Source organism: Aquarana catesbeiana, linkage group LG10 (genome assembly GCF_042186555.1).
Source record: "Aquarana catesbeiana isolate 2022-GZ linkage group LG10, ASM4218655v1, whole genome shotgun sequence".
Classification (NCBI taxonomy): domain Eukaryota; kingdom Metazoa; phylum Chordata; class Amphibia; order Anura; family Ranidae; genus Aquarana; species Aquarana catesbeiana.
Genome location: NC_133333.1, coordinates 158,288,573 through 158,305,558, shown reverse-complemented (window position 1 = coordinate 158,305,558; position 16,986 = coordinate 158,288,573). Strand labels below are relative to the sequence as shown.

At 45.1% G+C, this 16,986-nt stretch overlaps 1 protein-coding gene across 1 annotated transcript in view; it reads right to left on the bottom strand.

Annotated features, from left to right (window-relative positions):
• The window catches only part of KIF18B (kinesin family member 18B), a 127,419-nt gene that overhangs the window by 57,084 nt on the left and 53,349 nt on the right, over positions 1 to 16,986 (bottom strand). Inside the window, exons 8-9 of the mRNA XM_073602822.1 lie at positions 8,808 to 8,882; positions 8,540 to 8,652 (exon numbers count right to left, since the gene is read on the bottom strand). Coding sequence (XP_073458923.1) covers positions 8,540 to 8,652; positions 8,808 to 8,882 — 188 coding nt within the window. The remainder of the gene's footprint in view (positions 1 to 8,539; positions 8,653 to 8,807; positions 8,883 to 16,986) is intronic.

The window sequence follows — 16,986 nt, the reverse complement described above, 5'->3', positions numbered from 1 at the left end:
ATTGAAGCACCACTCACATGCCCCATTCTTCACAACTGGCACACACTACCTGCCAAAGCCCTCCCCTTCTTACTGGTGGATGCATACAACCAGGCAAAGGGGGCTTGGTTAGGGATTAGCTCTCCCCTAACAATCGGGCAGGTGATTGGTCCCTGGACCTACTAATCACTCACTCAAGTTCGTTTCCCTAACAGACGATTCAAAGACTCCGTCTTTGGGGCGCAGGATCAGACTACAATATCATAGACTCACTGCCCGTACTCTATACTCCCCACTGAGGTACGCACAAGGTCCAGCTGGGCAACACATGCAAACACTACCTCTCCCTGGTGCTATACACCACTCCTATGGTGACAGCTCATGTTCCCATTCCTTTTTCCTACTTCTATCGTTCTTTCCCTGCCCTGGTTTAGGTCAACCCCCACACGGGGTCGCTCCGGTGTACGGCTCCCCTAACAAGGACTTGTGCACCGCACACGTTCCGTACCACTCCGATTCCATACCCTCGAGGCTGTTGGAAACTTTGTTTCACACCTCTTCGGATCATTCCTTGCCGCTCATACCCTTTGCTTACATTAACCCTTGCTATCCAGACCACATCCCCCTACCCTCACCTCTGTCCTAACCCCCCCCCACACCTCAACAATGGCGAACCCACCAGTCACGAACTCGCCTCCGGTGGATAGACAGCCTCAACACCACACTCTCCAATTATACTCCCTGAATATCAGGGGACTCAACACACTTGAAAAATGGTCTAAACTCTTATACTCTCTAAAACAATCTAAAGCACAAATTGCTCTTCTACAGGAAACACATTTCCTGAACGGATTCCATCCCCAAACTCAAAGACCAACATTTCCCCACGGCCTTCCATTCCTCCAACACAGAAGCTAAATCTAAAGGGGTATCCATCCTCATTTCGAGAAATTGCCCCTTCCAGGTGACCGACGTCCAAAGAGACCCGCTAGGCCGCTTCCTCTTTCTTAAAGGCACTCTACATCACACGCCCCTTACGATCGCAAACATTTACACCCCAACTCAGGCCAAGTCACATTCTTTCACAATACCCTTCAACTACTCTCCAGCTTCCAGTCAGGAACACTTATTCTCGGTGGGGATTGCAACGTGGCACTGACACCAGCGGTAGACACATCGAACGGCACATCCTCTCTACCTTACAGGGCCTTAAGGGCGATCAAACAGCAACTTAGTAACTTACTACTCCATGACACATGGCGCACGTTACATCCCAAAGATAAAGATTTTACTTTTTACTCCGCTCCACATAACAAATACTCTAGACTGGACCACTTCTTTCTTTCCCAACAAGACCTAACAAACCTCACCAAAGCCACCATTGAACCTGCCATACTTTCGGATCACAGTCCCGTTTCCATGACCCTACTACTGACCGCACCACACGTGAAGACGCGTATCTGGCGCCTTGACAATTCCTTGCTCAATGACGAGAGCAATGTTCAAAAACTAACCACATGCCTATCTAACTTCTTTACGGAGAACTCCTCACCAGACGTAGCACCCGCAGTCACATGGGCCGCACACAAATGTGTTATTCGCGGCGAACTGTTCGCAACGGCATCTCGCCGAAACAAACTTCAAACCGCACGCACATTCGCTCACTCGAACAAAAACATAAAGCTTCCCTCGCTAACTCTGCCCTATCCGAACTGTCACAGGCACGGGAGGACCTTTTGGAGGTACTCAATGCCAAACTGAAGCGAAAGTTCGCATTGACACAAAAATTATATTATGAGTTTGGCAACAAAGCCGGCAAACTCTTAGCGAGGGCCCTTCAATCCAAAAAGGCTTTACACATAATTCACAAAATTAACAACCCCAGGGGTGATGCAGTGGTCACCAATGAAGGCACCTCGTCCCAATTTATAAAGTATTTCTCCAAACTCTACAACCTCCCAACGTCCCCACCCACTGAATCTAAAGTTGACCGTCTGAAAGCCATTCACGACTTCTTAACGCAATTCGGCCCGACCCCTCTCTCCCCAGAAGATTCACATACTTTAGACCTTCTACTTTCTACTGACGAACTCCTCTTTGCATTAAAACAAATGAAGACGGGAAAAGGCCTGGGTCCAGATGTCTTTTCGGCTAGCTACTACAAATCCTTCCCGACCATTCTCCTCCCACACCTAGCCAAAGCCCTCAACAACCTCTCACCACACTCGGCCGCACATACCGACTTACTTGAAGCCCATATCACCCTTATACCTAAACAAGGCAAGGACCCCACTTTGGTCTCCAACTACCGCCCCATTTCGCTACTAGATGTGGATTTAAAGCTATACGCTAAAGCACTAGCCAATCGCATTCTCCCCTTCATTCCAAATCTGGTCTCACTTGAACAAGCGGGCTTTGTCCCTGGCCGGGAGGCCAGAGACAACACCACGAAAGCCCTAAACATCCACCACTCTCTAAATCATCTACACATGGCTTCTTCCTCTCGCTGGATGCAGAGAAGGCGTTCGACAGGGTGGCCTGGGACTACATGGAGGCCACGTTACGCGCGGTAGGACTACCACCCTACATGCTCCAAATGATTTTGGCCCTTTATGCCTCTCCGAAGGCCAGACTCCGGATCAACGGGGGACTGTCGGACGCCTTCTCTGTATCCAATGGGACGCGCCAGGATTGCCCTCTGTCCCCCCTAATATTTATACTGACCATGGAACCCATGCTTCGTAAACTGAGACTTAATCCCACTATCAGAGGCATAGACATCCATCGTAATCAATACAAAATGGCTGCCTATGCCGATTACATTTTACTTTTTCTCACAGAACCCATCACAACCCTCCCCAACCTTCTGGCCGATTTCGCCCTTTTCAAATCACTATCCAACTTAAAAATCAATTTCGACAAATCTAAAGCCCTCAATGTCAACCTGCTGATTGAAACAGTCAACCTATGCAAACACAACTTCACATTTGTTTGGGAACGTTCCGAAATATCCTACCTTGGCATCAAAATCACTACCAACTTAAACGATTTATACACCAAAAATTTCCTGCCGTTGCTCCAGGCCATCCAAAGGAATCTCCAGAAGTGGCATCTAGGCTCTTTCTCTTGGATGGGCAGAATAGCAGTAAAAAAAAAAAAATGAACATTTTGCCCAGAATCCTCTACCTCCTTCAAGCCATAGCGATCAAGATACCGGCCTCCTTCTCTTCCTATAAAAGTATGGTTCTTCCCAAGCAGCTGGGAGGCTTGGGTCTCCCGGACCTCCAAAAATACCACTGGGCCTGCCACCTGACCAGACTGGTGGACCGGCACATCCATCGCTCTTCCAAAGACTGGATCAGGCTTGAAGACTCCCTTACGCACCTCCGTATAGCTGACTTGCCCTGGATCGACCACACATACATGACCAAAGAACTCTTAGCACACCTGTTCATCGGTACCACTTTATCGATATTTAAACTAGCATGCAAAACGCTCGCTTTCACCCCCGCACCAGGCCCAATGACCCCATTAGTTGACAACCCAGACTTCCCCCCGGGATTGAAACTGAAAGACCCAACCCTCGAAACACTCTCTTCACAAGCAAGAGCACATGAATTCTTCGTGAACGGGACCCTCCTACCCTACCCTACTCTATCTGCACAACTACATAACCACGACATACCCTTTTACAAATACCTACAATTGAGACATTTCTTTCAATCCCATCAACGCAACCCCCCTTGGCATAGGGAACTCACACAGCTTGAAATTCTCTGCTCCGGCACAGAACCCCAAGGTCACCTAATTTCAACTATTTACTCTCTCCTATTTTCTCGACATAAGGTCAAGGACGACAAAATTGTGAGACAATGGGAGAATGATTTATCCATAGATCTCACCCCGTCGGAGTGGGGCCGCATATTCACCCTAATGCACAAGGGCTCCATTAACGTCTCAACTCAGGAAAATAGATACAAACTGTTCTCGAAATGGTATAGGACGCCAGACAAGGTCCACCACTTCCACCCCACCATCCCTCCGACCTGCTGGAGATGTAATGCAGCCCGCGGTACCCTACTTCACATCTGGTGGGACTGCACCCTTATACAACCATTCTGGTCAGAAATTCACCGACTGATTTCCCACATCACCACGCACACACCAACCTTCTCACCTGCCAGCTTTTTACTACACCATAACATGAAGTCATGCAGCTCCTATAAAAAAATCCCTGACTCTACACCTCATCAATGCGGCCAATTTATGTATCCCCGCCCTATGGAGGAATTCCACCCCCCCAACAGTGAAAGACTGGATCCGTAGGGCAGACAGAATAGCTAACATGGAACAACTCATATGCCAAGCTAATGACATCCCGACCAAATATAATACTACCTGGGCATGCTGGTCACATTACAGGCAATCCCAAACACAGAACGCTTTATCTCCAACATCAACGCCTGCACCCTAAATGCGTCTGTCTTCCACCACAGGTCCCCCCCACCTCATTCACCCGCCATCCCCCTCCCCTCATTCCACACCTCCCTTTCCACATTAAGCTGTTACTGTCTCACCTTCTGAAGCTCCATATCCCTACCCAAATTCTTTATTTTCACGTAGTTTCTTACAAAAAAGACCTCCACCCCCAGCTACACATTCATATCTCTACCAATACTATCACCTTATCACTCTGACTCTCTAGCGGGAACCAAGATTAATGCTTGCCACACCATCTCCCCTCTGGACACAATCACCGAGTCCTCCTACACTCCGCTCCATTCACAGCGATGGTCCAGTTAGGGGTATATGGAGAGGGGGTAGAGCCTTGACAGTGTGGATGTAGCCTCCATATTCTTCCCGCTATGCACAAGGCCAGGCCTATTGTACAAGGGGAAGCAAAATGTGAGCACATTGGACTGACTTCATGTTTTCTATCTATTCTTCTCAATATCTGCTGACGTGCCTCATAAAACTCCCCCTAACTTCCCACATCCATTGAACGCCCACGGTCTTTAACACAAGGGCCGCACCTCATGCATTCCCATACATCCTTTATTGACTTTTTTGCTTCCCCCTTCGTTTTGTTAACCTGTTGCAAATGTCTGTTTGTACACATCAATCACCTGTATCTCTGCTTACTGCAATTGTATGCTCTGTATCAATGGTGAACTTGTAAAATTTCAATAAAGTTTTGAAAAAAAAAAAAGACAGTACAAAGTACATACAAGAACAACCTCGCGCTAAAATAATTTATAACAAACTGCTGCACTTAAAAATTCCTTGAATACTGGAAAGGAGGCAAAAATAGAAAAATAAAAGTGTGCTGTCAGTTAAAAGATATCAAACTCTATCAATAGTGATCACAGTGATAGTCAAATCAACTTAGTGAAATATCTTGCTCAAACTAGCAAATTAGTAACGGTGAATAAAAACAAATAAGAAATATTGGTCACTATTGGTAACTTAACTGACAGCGCACATGTAAGACAGTACGCATATCTCAATTCAATGTATTCAGCTTTTTGCCAGGAGTTGAGTTGTAAAAAACACTTGTATCATGCAAACCCCCAAATCTGCATAGTGGTATCTGTTGTACATTTGTCCTATTACTGCGAACTAAAAGAGAATATTTCTGCAACAAAAGTTAATCTAACTACAACTGCCTTGGGGGAACTGTATGCTGCAATAATATTGTCTTAAGCAACATCCAAGAAATAGCGTAAACAATGCAATGTGTGGACAATATAAAACAAACTTCAAAAAAGGAGCAAAATAATTTGCCAAGAAACACTTAAGCAGGGCATAAAAGGGGCAAGACATATTACTCCATTTTTCTGTATGGTAAAACATAATAAAAAAAATTAAAAAACACCAAACTAAAAGGAAACATTTTAGAAGAACAAAGCAAAATGCTAAGCATTCTCTGCTTACCCTGTGATTTTGTATTTTATGTATTTTGTTTTACATGTTCCAGATCCAATCTTAATAGCAAGGAATAAAAAGTGAAGGGGGGCGCATAACTTAGAGGGATTTTTTTCCCCCAAGCTCTGCAGCTTGTGCATATGTAACACATTTAGGCTAAATGGTCCCAGCTACTCTGGATGGACTGTTATTGTCATTAAGAAGAACAGATTGGAGTTCAGTGCCGGGTCTAAACATAAAAACACAATGCACGATAATACTTCAACTGGTTTTGTATTAAATGGTGGTCAATACAATGGGCACTATACCGATGCTACAAATGTCAGAAAAGGAATAAAAATGGTCCACCAAGTTTTTTTTTTTATTTAACCATCTAAAACAGCTAGTGGGTGCCTTGACACAAACAGCATGATTCCTAACCCTTGAGAGTGTTTCTTACCCCAGTTAAAGAGGAAGTAAACCCTGATGGGTTTTGCTTCCTCTTTATTCCCCTGCAAAGTAAAAGCATGTTGCATTTACCTGCAAACGAAGCCCGCTATGTCCCGCGTCCATCTTCACCCCTCTTCCTTCCAGGGCCGTGGACTGGCCAGAGTCACGTGACGTCACTCCCGCGCATGCGCGTTAGAGACGACGGTTGGCACAGGCCCTATAGAACCGGCACGATCGTGCCCTCTCTTTAGTGTGCACGCACGGATGATGTTGGCGCATGCATATATGGTAAATATCTCCAGATATTTCCAGTACCTACAGGTAAGCCTTATTATAGGCTTACCTGTAGGTAAAAGTGGTGTGTAAGGGTTTACAACCACTTTAACTCCATTTAAAAGTTTTCTTGTTTTTTTAGTTTTATATAGAAAATTTGTATTTGGAACCATTGTCCTCCTCAGTAGGGATACAGAAAGAATTTAAATCTGATTTATTCTGTGGCCTTTGCACTATGTCTACATACTCAACCAATGAGTGCTTAAAGCGTTCGTTAACACCACCAAAAAGAAAAAAAAAAAAAAAAAGAGAGAAAATCCTGTTCCCTTAAAGCATGTTTATACAGCATGTTATATAGCACAGTGCTTGTGCTGTGTCATTTGGACCACCGTATCACCTAAAATACCTGGCTGATCCTGCCTGGCTATGCCCTCCCCTCTGCAAACTGAACACCGTATATCATGGCTGCTGATCCCTGACAGTGGTCAGTTTACGTGATTCCGTCATCCACAGCCCTACTATCCGTCTACTCCCCCCTGTGCCTGTCTGCTCGTACCAGTGCCCGACCCCCGCTCTTGCTGCTCTCATAACTGCAACTAAATCGTCTTATCCCCTCTGTACCATAATAATAATTATGGTTTAAAGGGGATAAGACATCTTAGTTGCAGTTGGTCAACATCCACTTTAAAGAAGAAGTACACCCTGATGGGTTTTACTTCCTTTTTTGTTCCCTGCAAAGTAAAAGCACATAATGTGCATCGCATACTAGCACATTATGTGACACTTACCTGCAAACAAAGTCTGTGCTGTCTCCGCTGCAGACTGCATCCATGTTCGCCCCTCTTTCTTCAAGGGCCGCGGAAGCTGCCAGTCACGGCACTCACTAGTGAAGAAACGGCACGGAGGGCCGTTTCTTCACGGCGCATGCACCGATGACATCATCGGCACAGTACAAAAGTAAATCTCTCCTAAACGGCGCATGTTTAGAAGATATTTACTGTACTTATTAGGTAAGCCTTATTATAGGTAAAACTTGAAATGGAGGTTTACAACCTCTTTAACAAGACTGATCTCACTGGTTTCTCCTTTCATGGTGCTCAGATGGTAAGCAGGGAGTCATGAGACTGATATTCACCAATCTGTGAACCTGAAAATGTTCAGTTCTGAGCACTTCCAGGTTCATATACTCCCTGCAGAGCCTGGTGAAAAGGCGATTGGGGCTGATCTCCTACAAATGCACAGGAGAGACATCAGGGAAAAACTTTAAGTCTCTGCTGTCGTCATGAAAAATGTATACTGATATATACTCGCGCACCCCCCATAAATCAGTGGTCTCCAAACTGCGGCCCTTTGCTTGTCTTTCTCTGGCCCTTGGGGCACTATCCCTCCCACTAATAAGAGACACTATTCTGTCATCTCATACCAACAGTGGGGAACCATTTCTCCCACTGACTCCACTAATGGGGCATTATTCCTCCCTATGATACCAACGATGGGGCACTTACTATTCCTCCCCCTAATACCAGTTGTTTACTCCCACTGATGCCAGGAAAATTTCCAGCCCCGCTGGGCAAAGTCCGGCCCTCCAAGTGTCTGAAGGACAATAAACCGGCCCGTTTAGAATGTTTGGAGACCCCCGTCATAGATCATATTATCACTCTGCTCTCTTCTCCTGTCAACAAGTTCTAAGTGTTAGATTCTGCTCTGCTCTCTCTGTTTGCAACAGTGCTGTGAAGCAGATCAAGTAAGGCAATATATACTTGGGCTTATACCAGTAGTACTAAAAAGTGAATTTAAAATGTATTGAATACCTATAATGGAATAAAAGGGTTTTTTTTTAGATCTTGAGATGTAATAAACAGGCAAAAAACAGTAACAAAAAAAAAAAAAAAAAAAGTTAGATGTCTTTGAGAAGAAACATCAAAGCAATTACCTGGATGACGACGTCCTCTGCTCAGGGCTATCGCACAGAGGTAAAGAATCAGTTTGCTCCAGTGTGGACTCCTTATTCTCATAAAATTGTAGTTTAGCTCTAAGTTCAGCCACCTAATTATAGAAAAACTATGTTGATGAATCAATCCCTCTACGACCCAGCCATGCAATGCTAAAAGTCCACCAAGAAAAAAAAAAACAAAAAGCAAAAAAAAAAAAAAAAACACACACACACACACACACACACACACACACACTCTCGCTCTTACCTCAGCTTTCAGCTCCTCGCACACTGCTGCATATTTGCTGATATGGCAGTCTAGGTTGATCACATTGCTCTTCAGCTACAAAGAATCAAATATTTTGAGAAATCAGATTTTAAATGATATTTAACAGGCCCTTCTAACTGCTCACGCATTGTCTGCCATCATAGCAATTAAGTTATCAGTGGGTTTAGGGAGTTGTAAAGTAGCAGAAAAGAAAACGTAAATGATCAGCCTATGAAAAAATATGAATACCTCTAACTCGGGATTTTTAAGGCAATTTGAGACTAAAAAAAAAAATAATATATATATATATATATATATATATATATATATATATATATATATATATATATATATATATATATATATATATATAACGTTTATTATTACATATTGATTAAACATGATTAAAATTCCAAAATTTGGAGACAGTATAAAAAGACATAATGTATCATGATATTGCACAAACAATCGTCCTGAAGTGCTATCTGTTTTGATTAAGTGTTCATCTGGGAGGATATATATGATCTATTTGAGTTGCTATATTAAATTATATAAATTTTTTTTTTTTGCTAATCATACCTACCTCAATGGATGGAGCTTCGGTCCGATGCTGCAGCTGTCACCCAGCTTCTCTGCACCGAGAACCGAGCCACCGAACACCACTGATGGCTCGGTTCTCATTCCTCTCACTGGTCTGCTTCTCCACGCTCATTGGAGAGATGAGCTGGGGAGGGGTGGGGAGAGGCTGTCTCAGCGGCCCGCTGAGACTGCCATCAATCAAGGCAGCTGGCAGATCCAGACTTGGGAAGTCGGGATGACGCGCTGCCTCGACTGATGGCAGTGACGTCAGCGGAGAGTGGACTTCAGACTGCTCTCCGCTGAAAACGGGTCACAGGAGTGCAAAACGAATTGCACTCCTGTGACCCATAGGAGAAGCCCAGCCTAAAAAGCTCAGACTGGACTTCTCCTTTAAAATTCACTATATTATCCTCATCTTTTACTCTAATTTTTACGGAACACACACCATAACACCCCCCACCAACCCAAGCATGAAGTATAAGGTATAGTGTACATTATCCTAAAGGTGTGTGCAGCCAGGAAGGCCAAATGTTGACAAATTTATTAGAGCACACAAACACTAAATTTATAGGGTAGTTTATATAGTGGGAGTGTTTTGAGAAGTCACTTCAAGTAATTAAGTGTTGGGGGATCAGGCAACTTCTACATCAGGGTAATAACCTTTTTGTGCGTAAACCTAAAACAATTGGAGGATTCGTTTGGAACAGATCTGTATCTTCCACGTAACCTAAAGTCTAAACGTTTTTTTAAGCTTAATGCTTTCTCTGCATTAAGGGAAACGCTATGTTTCTATTCCTACCTGTTCCTAAACACTTACCTGGCTGCATGTTACCGATCCAGCACCTTCTCTTCCTGCTTTCACAGGAGAAACTGACAGCAGCAGAGCCAAAGGCTAATGCTGACGTCAGTCAAACTCCTGTAAAAAAGAAGCAGGGGCATGGCTTACCGATGCTGTGTATGTCTATGGCGCACGGGCCTCCTTAGCATCCAGCTTGCTAAAGAAGGCAGGTTCGGGTTCAGCGTCTTTGCCCATTGTATGGGATGCCTTTAAGGCGTGCATGCGGGGGCAATACATCTCGGCCATCAAACAAGCAAGGAAAAACTTTAATAAAAAAACGCAAGAGTTACAGGAGGCAGAGAGGGCACGTGAAGCAACACATGCCAAAGATCATTCAGAGGTCACATACTCGGAGCTCTTGGAGGCGCGACGGGTGTTGGCATTGCACTTCACAGAGTTGACACATACTTCCTGGACAAGGAGGGCGGAATCCATTTTTGAAAAAGGGGACAATAATGGGAAACTATTGGCCATCTTGACTGCGGAGCAGAGACTTCAGACAAATATACCATGCATTAGGAACAGACAGGGTAATCTCCTTACAGATCCCAATGACATTTTAGAAACATTTGTAGATTACTATAGAACCTTATATACTCCCATACCTACTTATAGTTCACAGGATTTGGAAACATTGCTAACTTCTCTAGAAATTCCTATGCTCTCAGAATCTGATAGGGCTGACCTAGAGGCTGAGATCACTGAAAAAGAGATCGAAACTGCCATCAAATCATTCCCACCGCACAAATCACCAGGGCCTGACAGTCTATGTATTGAATGGTACAGGGCAAATATAGAGACCTTGGTCCCACGACTCAAAACTATATATCTTTTCTGTCTTAAAAACGAGATCTTGCCGGAGTCACTGTTGGAGGCTCAGGTTATCCTATTACCTAAACCAGGGAAGGATCTGTTAGAGTGCTCTTCATATAGACCCATAGCATTATTGAATCAAGACCTTAAGATCTTAACCAAAATTCTGGCCACTAGACTTTCTAAAGTCATCACTAGCTTAGTATCCATAGATCAAACAGGATTTATCCCACAGAAATCCACAGACACAAACCTACGCAGGCTATTTACAAACCTGCAGATTGATCATGTCAATAAAGGGACTAGGGTGGTCTTATCCCTAGATATGGCTAAGGCCTTTGATTCTGTGGATTGGAACTATATGTCAGCAGTGTTATGTCACATGGGGTTTGGGGCAACATTTAGGACATGGATATCACTACTTTACAGTAAGCCAAAGGCAGCAATTAAGTTGGGAGTCTCTGTTTCGCAGCCATTCGAGGTGGGCAGGGGAACGCGGCAGGGTTGTCCCCTGTCGCCGTCCCTGTTCGCTCTAGCAATAGAGCCACTGGCTATAGCGCTTCGTAAATCCCAGGATGTACAGGCATTAAGGGTGGGGGGCATTCGCGAGTGTACTGCCCTGTACGCAGACGACATGCTTCTCTTCCTACAAGACCCAGGTCTGTCTCTGGAGGGAGTATTCAAAATACTGGAGGAATTTTCAAGATTCTCAGGGTTGTGTGTGAACTGGGAGAAATCTAGTGGGATGGCCATTGATCCTGGGGCAAGGGCAGTGGCAACACAAAAGGTCCCCATAACCTGGGTAACACAGTTCAAATACCTAGGCATCAATATAACGCCTAAAGTGAGTGACTATATGTCAATAAATCTTATGCCGGCATTGGCAAAAACTAAAATACAGCTGGAAGCATGGAAGCACTTACCACTCTCGCTTATAGGGAAAGTCAACCTCATTAAAATGAAGGTGTTGCCGGTTTTCTTGCACTTTCTAAGGAACTCCCCAGTCTGGGTCCCGGCAAAGTTTTTCAAAAAGATAAACAGTATATTTGGGTCTTTTATTTGGTCCGAAAAACACCCCAGAATAGGCCTTAGGACGCTGCAGGAGCCCTGGGGGCAGGGAGGGCTTGCTCTCCCAGACTTATTTAAATATTTCATAGCTGGACAAATGGTTGTGGCCAGAAGATGGTTGGTGCGGGATGATGGGGACGTGGCAAATGTGTTGGAAGCAGCCCATTTGGGGTCCTTTGAGAGCCTTTCATTTTTGCTATATAGAGAAACATCGGCTATGTCATCTCCGACTAACTCAATGCGAGTAACAATCCGTGCATGGGTCAGAGTGAGGGCGTTGATGAAGTCTCAATCTGATGTGTGGTCCCCAGACACTCCCCTGTGGTTCAACCCCAAACTCCCGCACTTGAACACAATTCCCGATCCAATCATATGGGCCAGAGTTGGTATAAAACAATTGAAACATATAGTGGGTGGTAATAAACTTCTTACTTTTAACCAGCTGAAAGACAGGCACAAATTGCCTAACTGGTACTTTTTCCGCTATTTGCAACTTAGCCACGCGTTTAAGTCGCAATTTGGATCAGATTCTCTAGTTATAGGTACACCTCCCATTGAATCATTATTGAGTGAGGAAAATTTAAAGAAACCTTTATCGGAGGTATACAAAGGGCTATTTGTTGACACACCAAAAATGCTTAATAAGTGCAGAGACACTTGGAGTGTGCTAGTCCCGGATTTTGGGAGAGACGACTGGGATGATATGTGGGACCACACATTCGGAGTTTTGGTATCAACTAGAGACAGACTTATCCAATTCAAGCTGTTGCATAGGATTTATTATACTCCGGCGAAGCTGGCGGGCATATATGGCACTGGTACAAGTGAGTGCTGGCGTTGTGCGCACAGCCCAGCGGACTTTGACCACATTTTTTGGCATTGTCAAGAGATCAGGAAGTTCTGGACGGGGGTAACTAGCACTGTCCAGTCCTTGCTGAAAATGCCTGTTCCTCTCACGGTGTCAGTTTGCCTGCTGGGCTTGCTGGAAGGTATTGCACCACGGAGAGCTCAGAGGACATTGATTTCTATTGTTTTGTTTTATGCACGTAAAGCCATAGTAAGCTATTGGAAGAAGCCCGAGCCATCAACGGTACCCTTTTGGAAAGATATGATAAATAAAGGTTCTCCCATTATACAAAGCTACATATTTAAGCAGGGGCTGTCCTACGAAATTTGAGAAGGTGTGGCAGTGTTGGATTGATGCTAATGAGACCCTAGCATAATGACTAAATGTATTACGAAGTGAGGGACATTATGGTAATAATTGAAATATAGGCGTGATTAGGTAGAAGATTCTTCTTTTTGTGAGTATGTTACAGTGAAATATTGTATTAATAAGAATATAAGGTTACTATCTCAAACACCATGATATAAGAATATGTTCCTGTAACCAGTAGGGTCGCTGCACGGAATAGGGGGAGAGGGGAGGGGGGGGGTTAAGGGAGGGAGGGTTGGGATTGCAAGTATGTTATGTTTGTATGTATGTTTTTAAAAAACTGTGAATAAAACATAATTTTTCAAAAAAAAAAAAGAAGGCAGGTTCAGGAGGTAGAAGTGGACAGTGCTGACAAGGACTGTCAGAAGAGGAGGCAAAGGACCTTTCTGAGCAATATCGCTGCAAAGAGCAGGTAAGTATAACCTCATAAATAATCTTTAGTACCACTTTATAGCACCGCTTCCCCTTGATAAACAGGGAATTGCATGTTTTCCCCTGACCAGGTATCTCCACTGGAAGATTTCATCTCACCTTTTGTTTTTAGTGACAACTGTATAATTTTCCCAATAAGCATATATTGAATGGTTTGTGCAAAAGTTATTCACACGCTGGACGAGGGACGTGCCTGCATTTGCTTCCACACACATGAACCAGGTGCCATCATCTTGGAGCTACCATCCACCCCCTGGACAATCATTAATATTGACCCCTTTGGAGTTATACACTTTGCTACACGGCCTATTAGGACCCACTGCTTCTGCTTTTTCTTCAAAAAAAGACCTTGTTTTATAAAAACATCTAAACGAGTTATTTGTTTTGCTATACATCCTACTAGAGGTCCATTGAGTGTCAACTCCTCCAACTGCCCTGCTGTGTGTGCGCCTTTTCCTACAGGCACCTCTCCCCTCCTTCAATCAATTGTTTTTAATCTATAGTGTTTACTGCGTACCCCCTGCAGGCACAATATACGGCACAGCCTGCCCCTCCCCGTTGTGGTGGGGCTTTTCGTGCCCCCCCTGGTTGTCGGTCTCTCAGACTTTCCCATACCTAATTTGAGCTCTTGTTCCCTGAGGAAGCCAATGCCTTGGCGAAACATGTAGGAAACTGAGCCCCCATTTCGTTAAGCCTTTTCCATCTGGCCTACCCTACTACATTCTGGGTCGTACGCAATATATTAGTCTGTTTTTACCGTCAATCATTTGATTGTGTTTTCATGTTTGTGATATTTTCTATGAATAAAAATATTTTTGTAATTTTTGCCATTTTAAACTGTCTCTTTCTCTTTGCATTATTTTGACCCTAGCACCGTTATAATCCCCCATCCCTATACTCTACTAGTTATCTAAAAAATTTTTTTTGGGATGAGGTGCTGCATCCAATTGTACCATCTAGCCACAACCATATTTTTTTTGCGCAAAAGTTATAGCATATACAGACTATGGGATATATAGTGTCTTAAAAAAGTATTCATACCTTATTGAAATTTTCCACATTTGTCATGTTACAACCAAAAAAGTGTGGCATGCATTTGTATTCATCCCCCCGAATCAATACTTTGTAGAACCACATTTAGCTGCAAGTCTTTTTGGGGATGTCTCTACCAGCTTTGCACATCTAGAGAGTGACATTTTTGCCCATTGTGCTTTGAAAATAGCTCAAACTCTGTCAGATTGGATGGAGAGCGTCTGAACAGCAATGTTCAAGCCTTGCCACAGATTCTCAATCGGATTTAGGTCTGGATTTTGACTGGGCCATTCTAAACACATAAATATGCTTTGATCCAAACCATTCCATTGTAGCTCTGGCTGTATGTTTAGGGTTGTTTTCCTACTGGAAGGTGAACCTCTGCCCCAGTCTCAAGCCTTTTGCAGACTCTAAAGCCTCGTACATGGTACGATTGTTGGCAGGGGATTGTCCGTTGACAGACTGTTTCCTAAAATCTTACCGTTGGTACGCTCCTTTTGACATTTGTTGTCCAACTTTCGGCCAACAAAATGTTGGATGGCAGGCTAGTAAATTTTCGGCAGACAACGGTTTGACATAAGATTTTCGTATGGGGGGAGTGGCTTAGCAATGGCCGTGTGAAGACGTGCTCTGGAGGAGCTACCTGTCCAACCCGGCCTATACGGACCAAAAAACATCTATCTACCTCAGTGAGCACGGTATGAGCAACCCCAAAAGGTACAGGACGAGATCGACCTCCCGGGGAACCCAACACCGGACCACACAACCTGGGATTCCACACTATTTCAGAGGGCAGTTAGACCTCTCTCCCGGCGCCATAGCAGCCGCGCCACGTGGAGCCCGCATATCACCGTCCCCCACTGAAAACCGGATGGCTTCTTCAGCACAAGCCTTGGCACCCCTGATCCTTACGGGCACACCAGCCGTGTTCCGCACAGAGATGGAGGGCCCCTCGTTTAGCCAGAGCATCATGGAAGATGACCTCCGCAGCATGCTCAGGGCTCTCCCCACAAAAGCAGACTTGGAGGCTCTCCCCACAAGAGCGGACTTTGAAACCCTGATCCTAAGGATAGAGGAAGCGCACAGAAAGGATATTCAAGAGGTGAGGGATGAATTGCACACAGTGGAGAACCGGGTCACCTCAGGAGAAACTAGGATACTCACCCTGGAAGAGAGGATGCAAGCATTGGAACAGTCACAGCAGGCTCACTTACTGGAGGCACAGGACATGCAGCTTCACTTGGAAGAGTTGGAAGACCGTAGCCGCCGCAACAACCTGCGGCTACGGGGAATCCCAGAGGCCACAGGACCGGAAGACCTAGCGGCAACAGAGACAGCGATCTTTCACGGTCTCCTAGATAGCCCCCCACCACACCTGGAAATAGACAGGATACACCGTACCCTGGGACCCAAATCCACGGATCCAGCCAGACCTTGTGATGTCTTATGCCGCATACACCGATTTGCGCAGAAGGAGACCTTGCTTAGAAAAGCCTGGGACCAGGGAGAGATTGAATTTGATGGAGCCCACATTCAGATACTCCCAGACCTATCGAGGGCCACGCTACAGCGCCGCGCCATGCTGAAACCAATCCTAGAGCTGGCAAGAAGACATGGCTGCACGTATAGATGGGGATATCCACTTGCGGTCACCTTCCGCACAGATCGCGCCTACTATACGCTGCGCACACCTGCAGACTTACCGGCCCTCTTTGACTTCATGGGAGCAGAACCGATCCAGGTCCCAAATTGGTTGCTGAAGATCCCGCGACCGACCGGCCGACCAGGTCTGACCACGAGCAGAGCCAATCCGACCACCCGCTCACAGAGATCCCGGGGAAGATCCCGCGCCAGACTCGACAATGGAGCACGTGAGTCCTGAGGTACCCTAAGGGTTCATATACCATTGACTACCATACACCTATGCCGGTTATTAGCTCTTTTGAGCATTTGGTTATTTGGATGGTTGGCACCTGATCAGTTTAGGTTGATGCCCTACCCATGCAGTATGTGAGTCACCAGCTAATTCACACACATTGTAAGGGGACGCACCTTAATCTCCCCCCGGCCCACCCGGTTCAGAATGTCTCTCCCACGAGATTGCCAGAGGTGCTTTTGTTTCATCTCGGCCATCCCCTCTGGATACAGCAATGGCCAAGGCAAAGTTAAGAACCACTCCGTGATGAACAGAGACTCGGGGC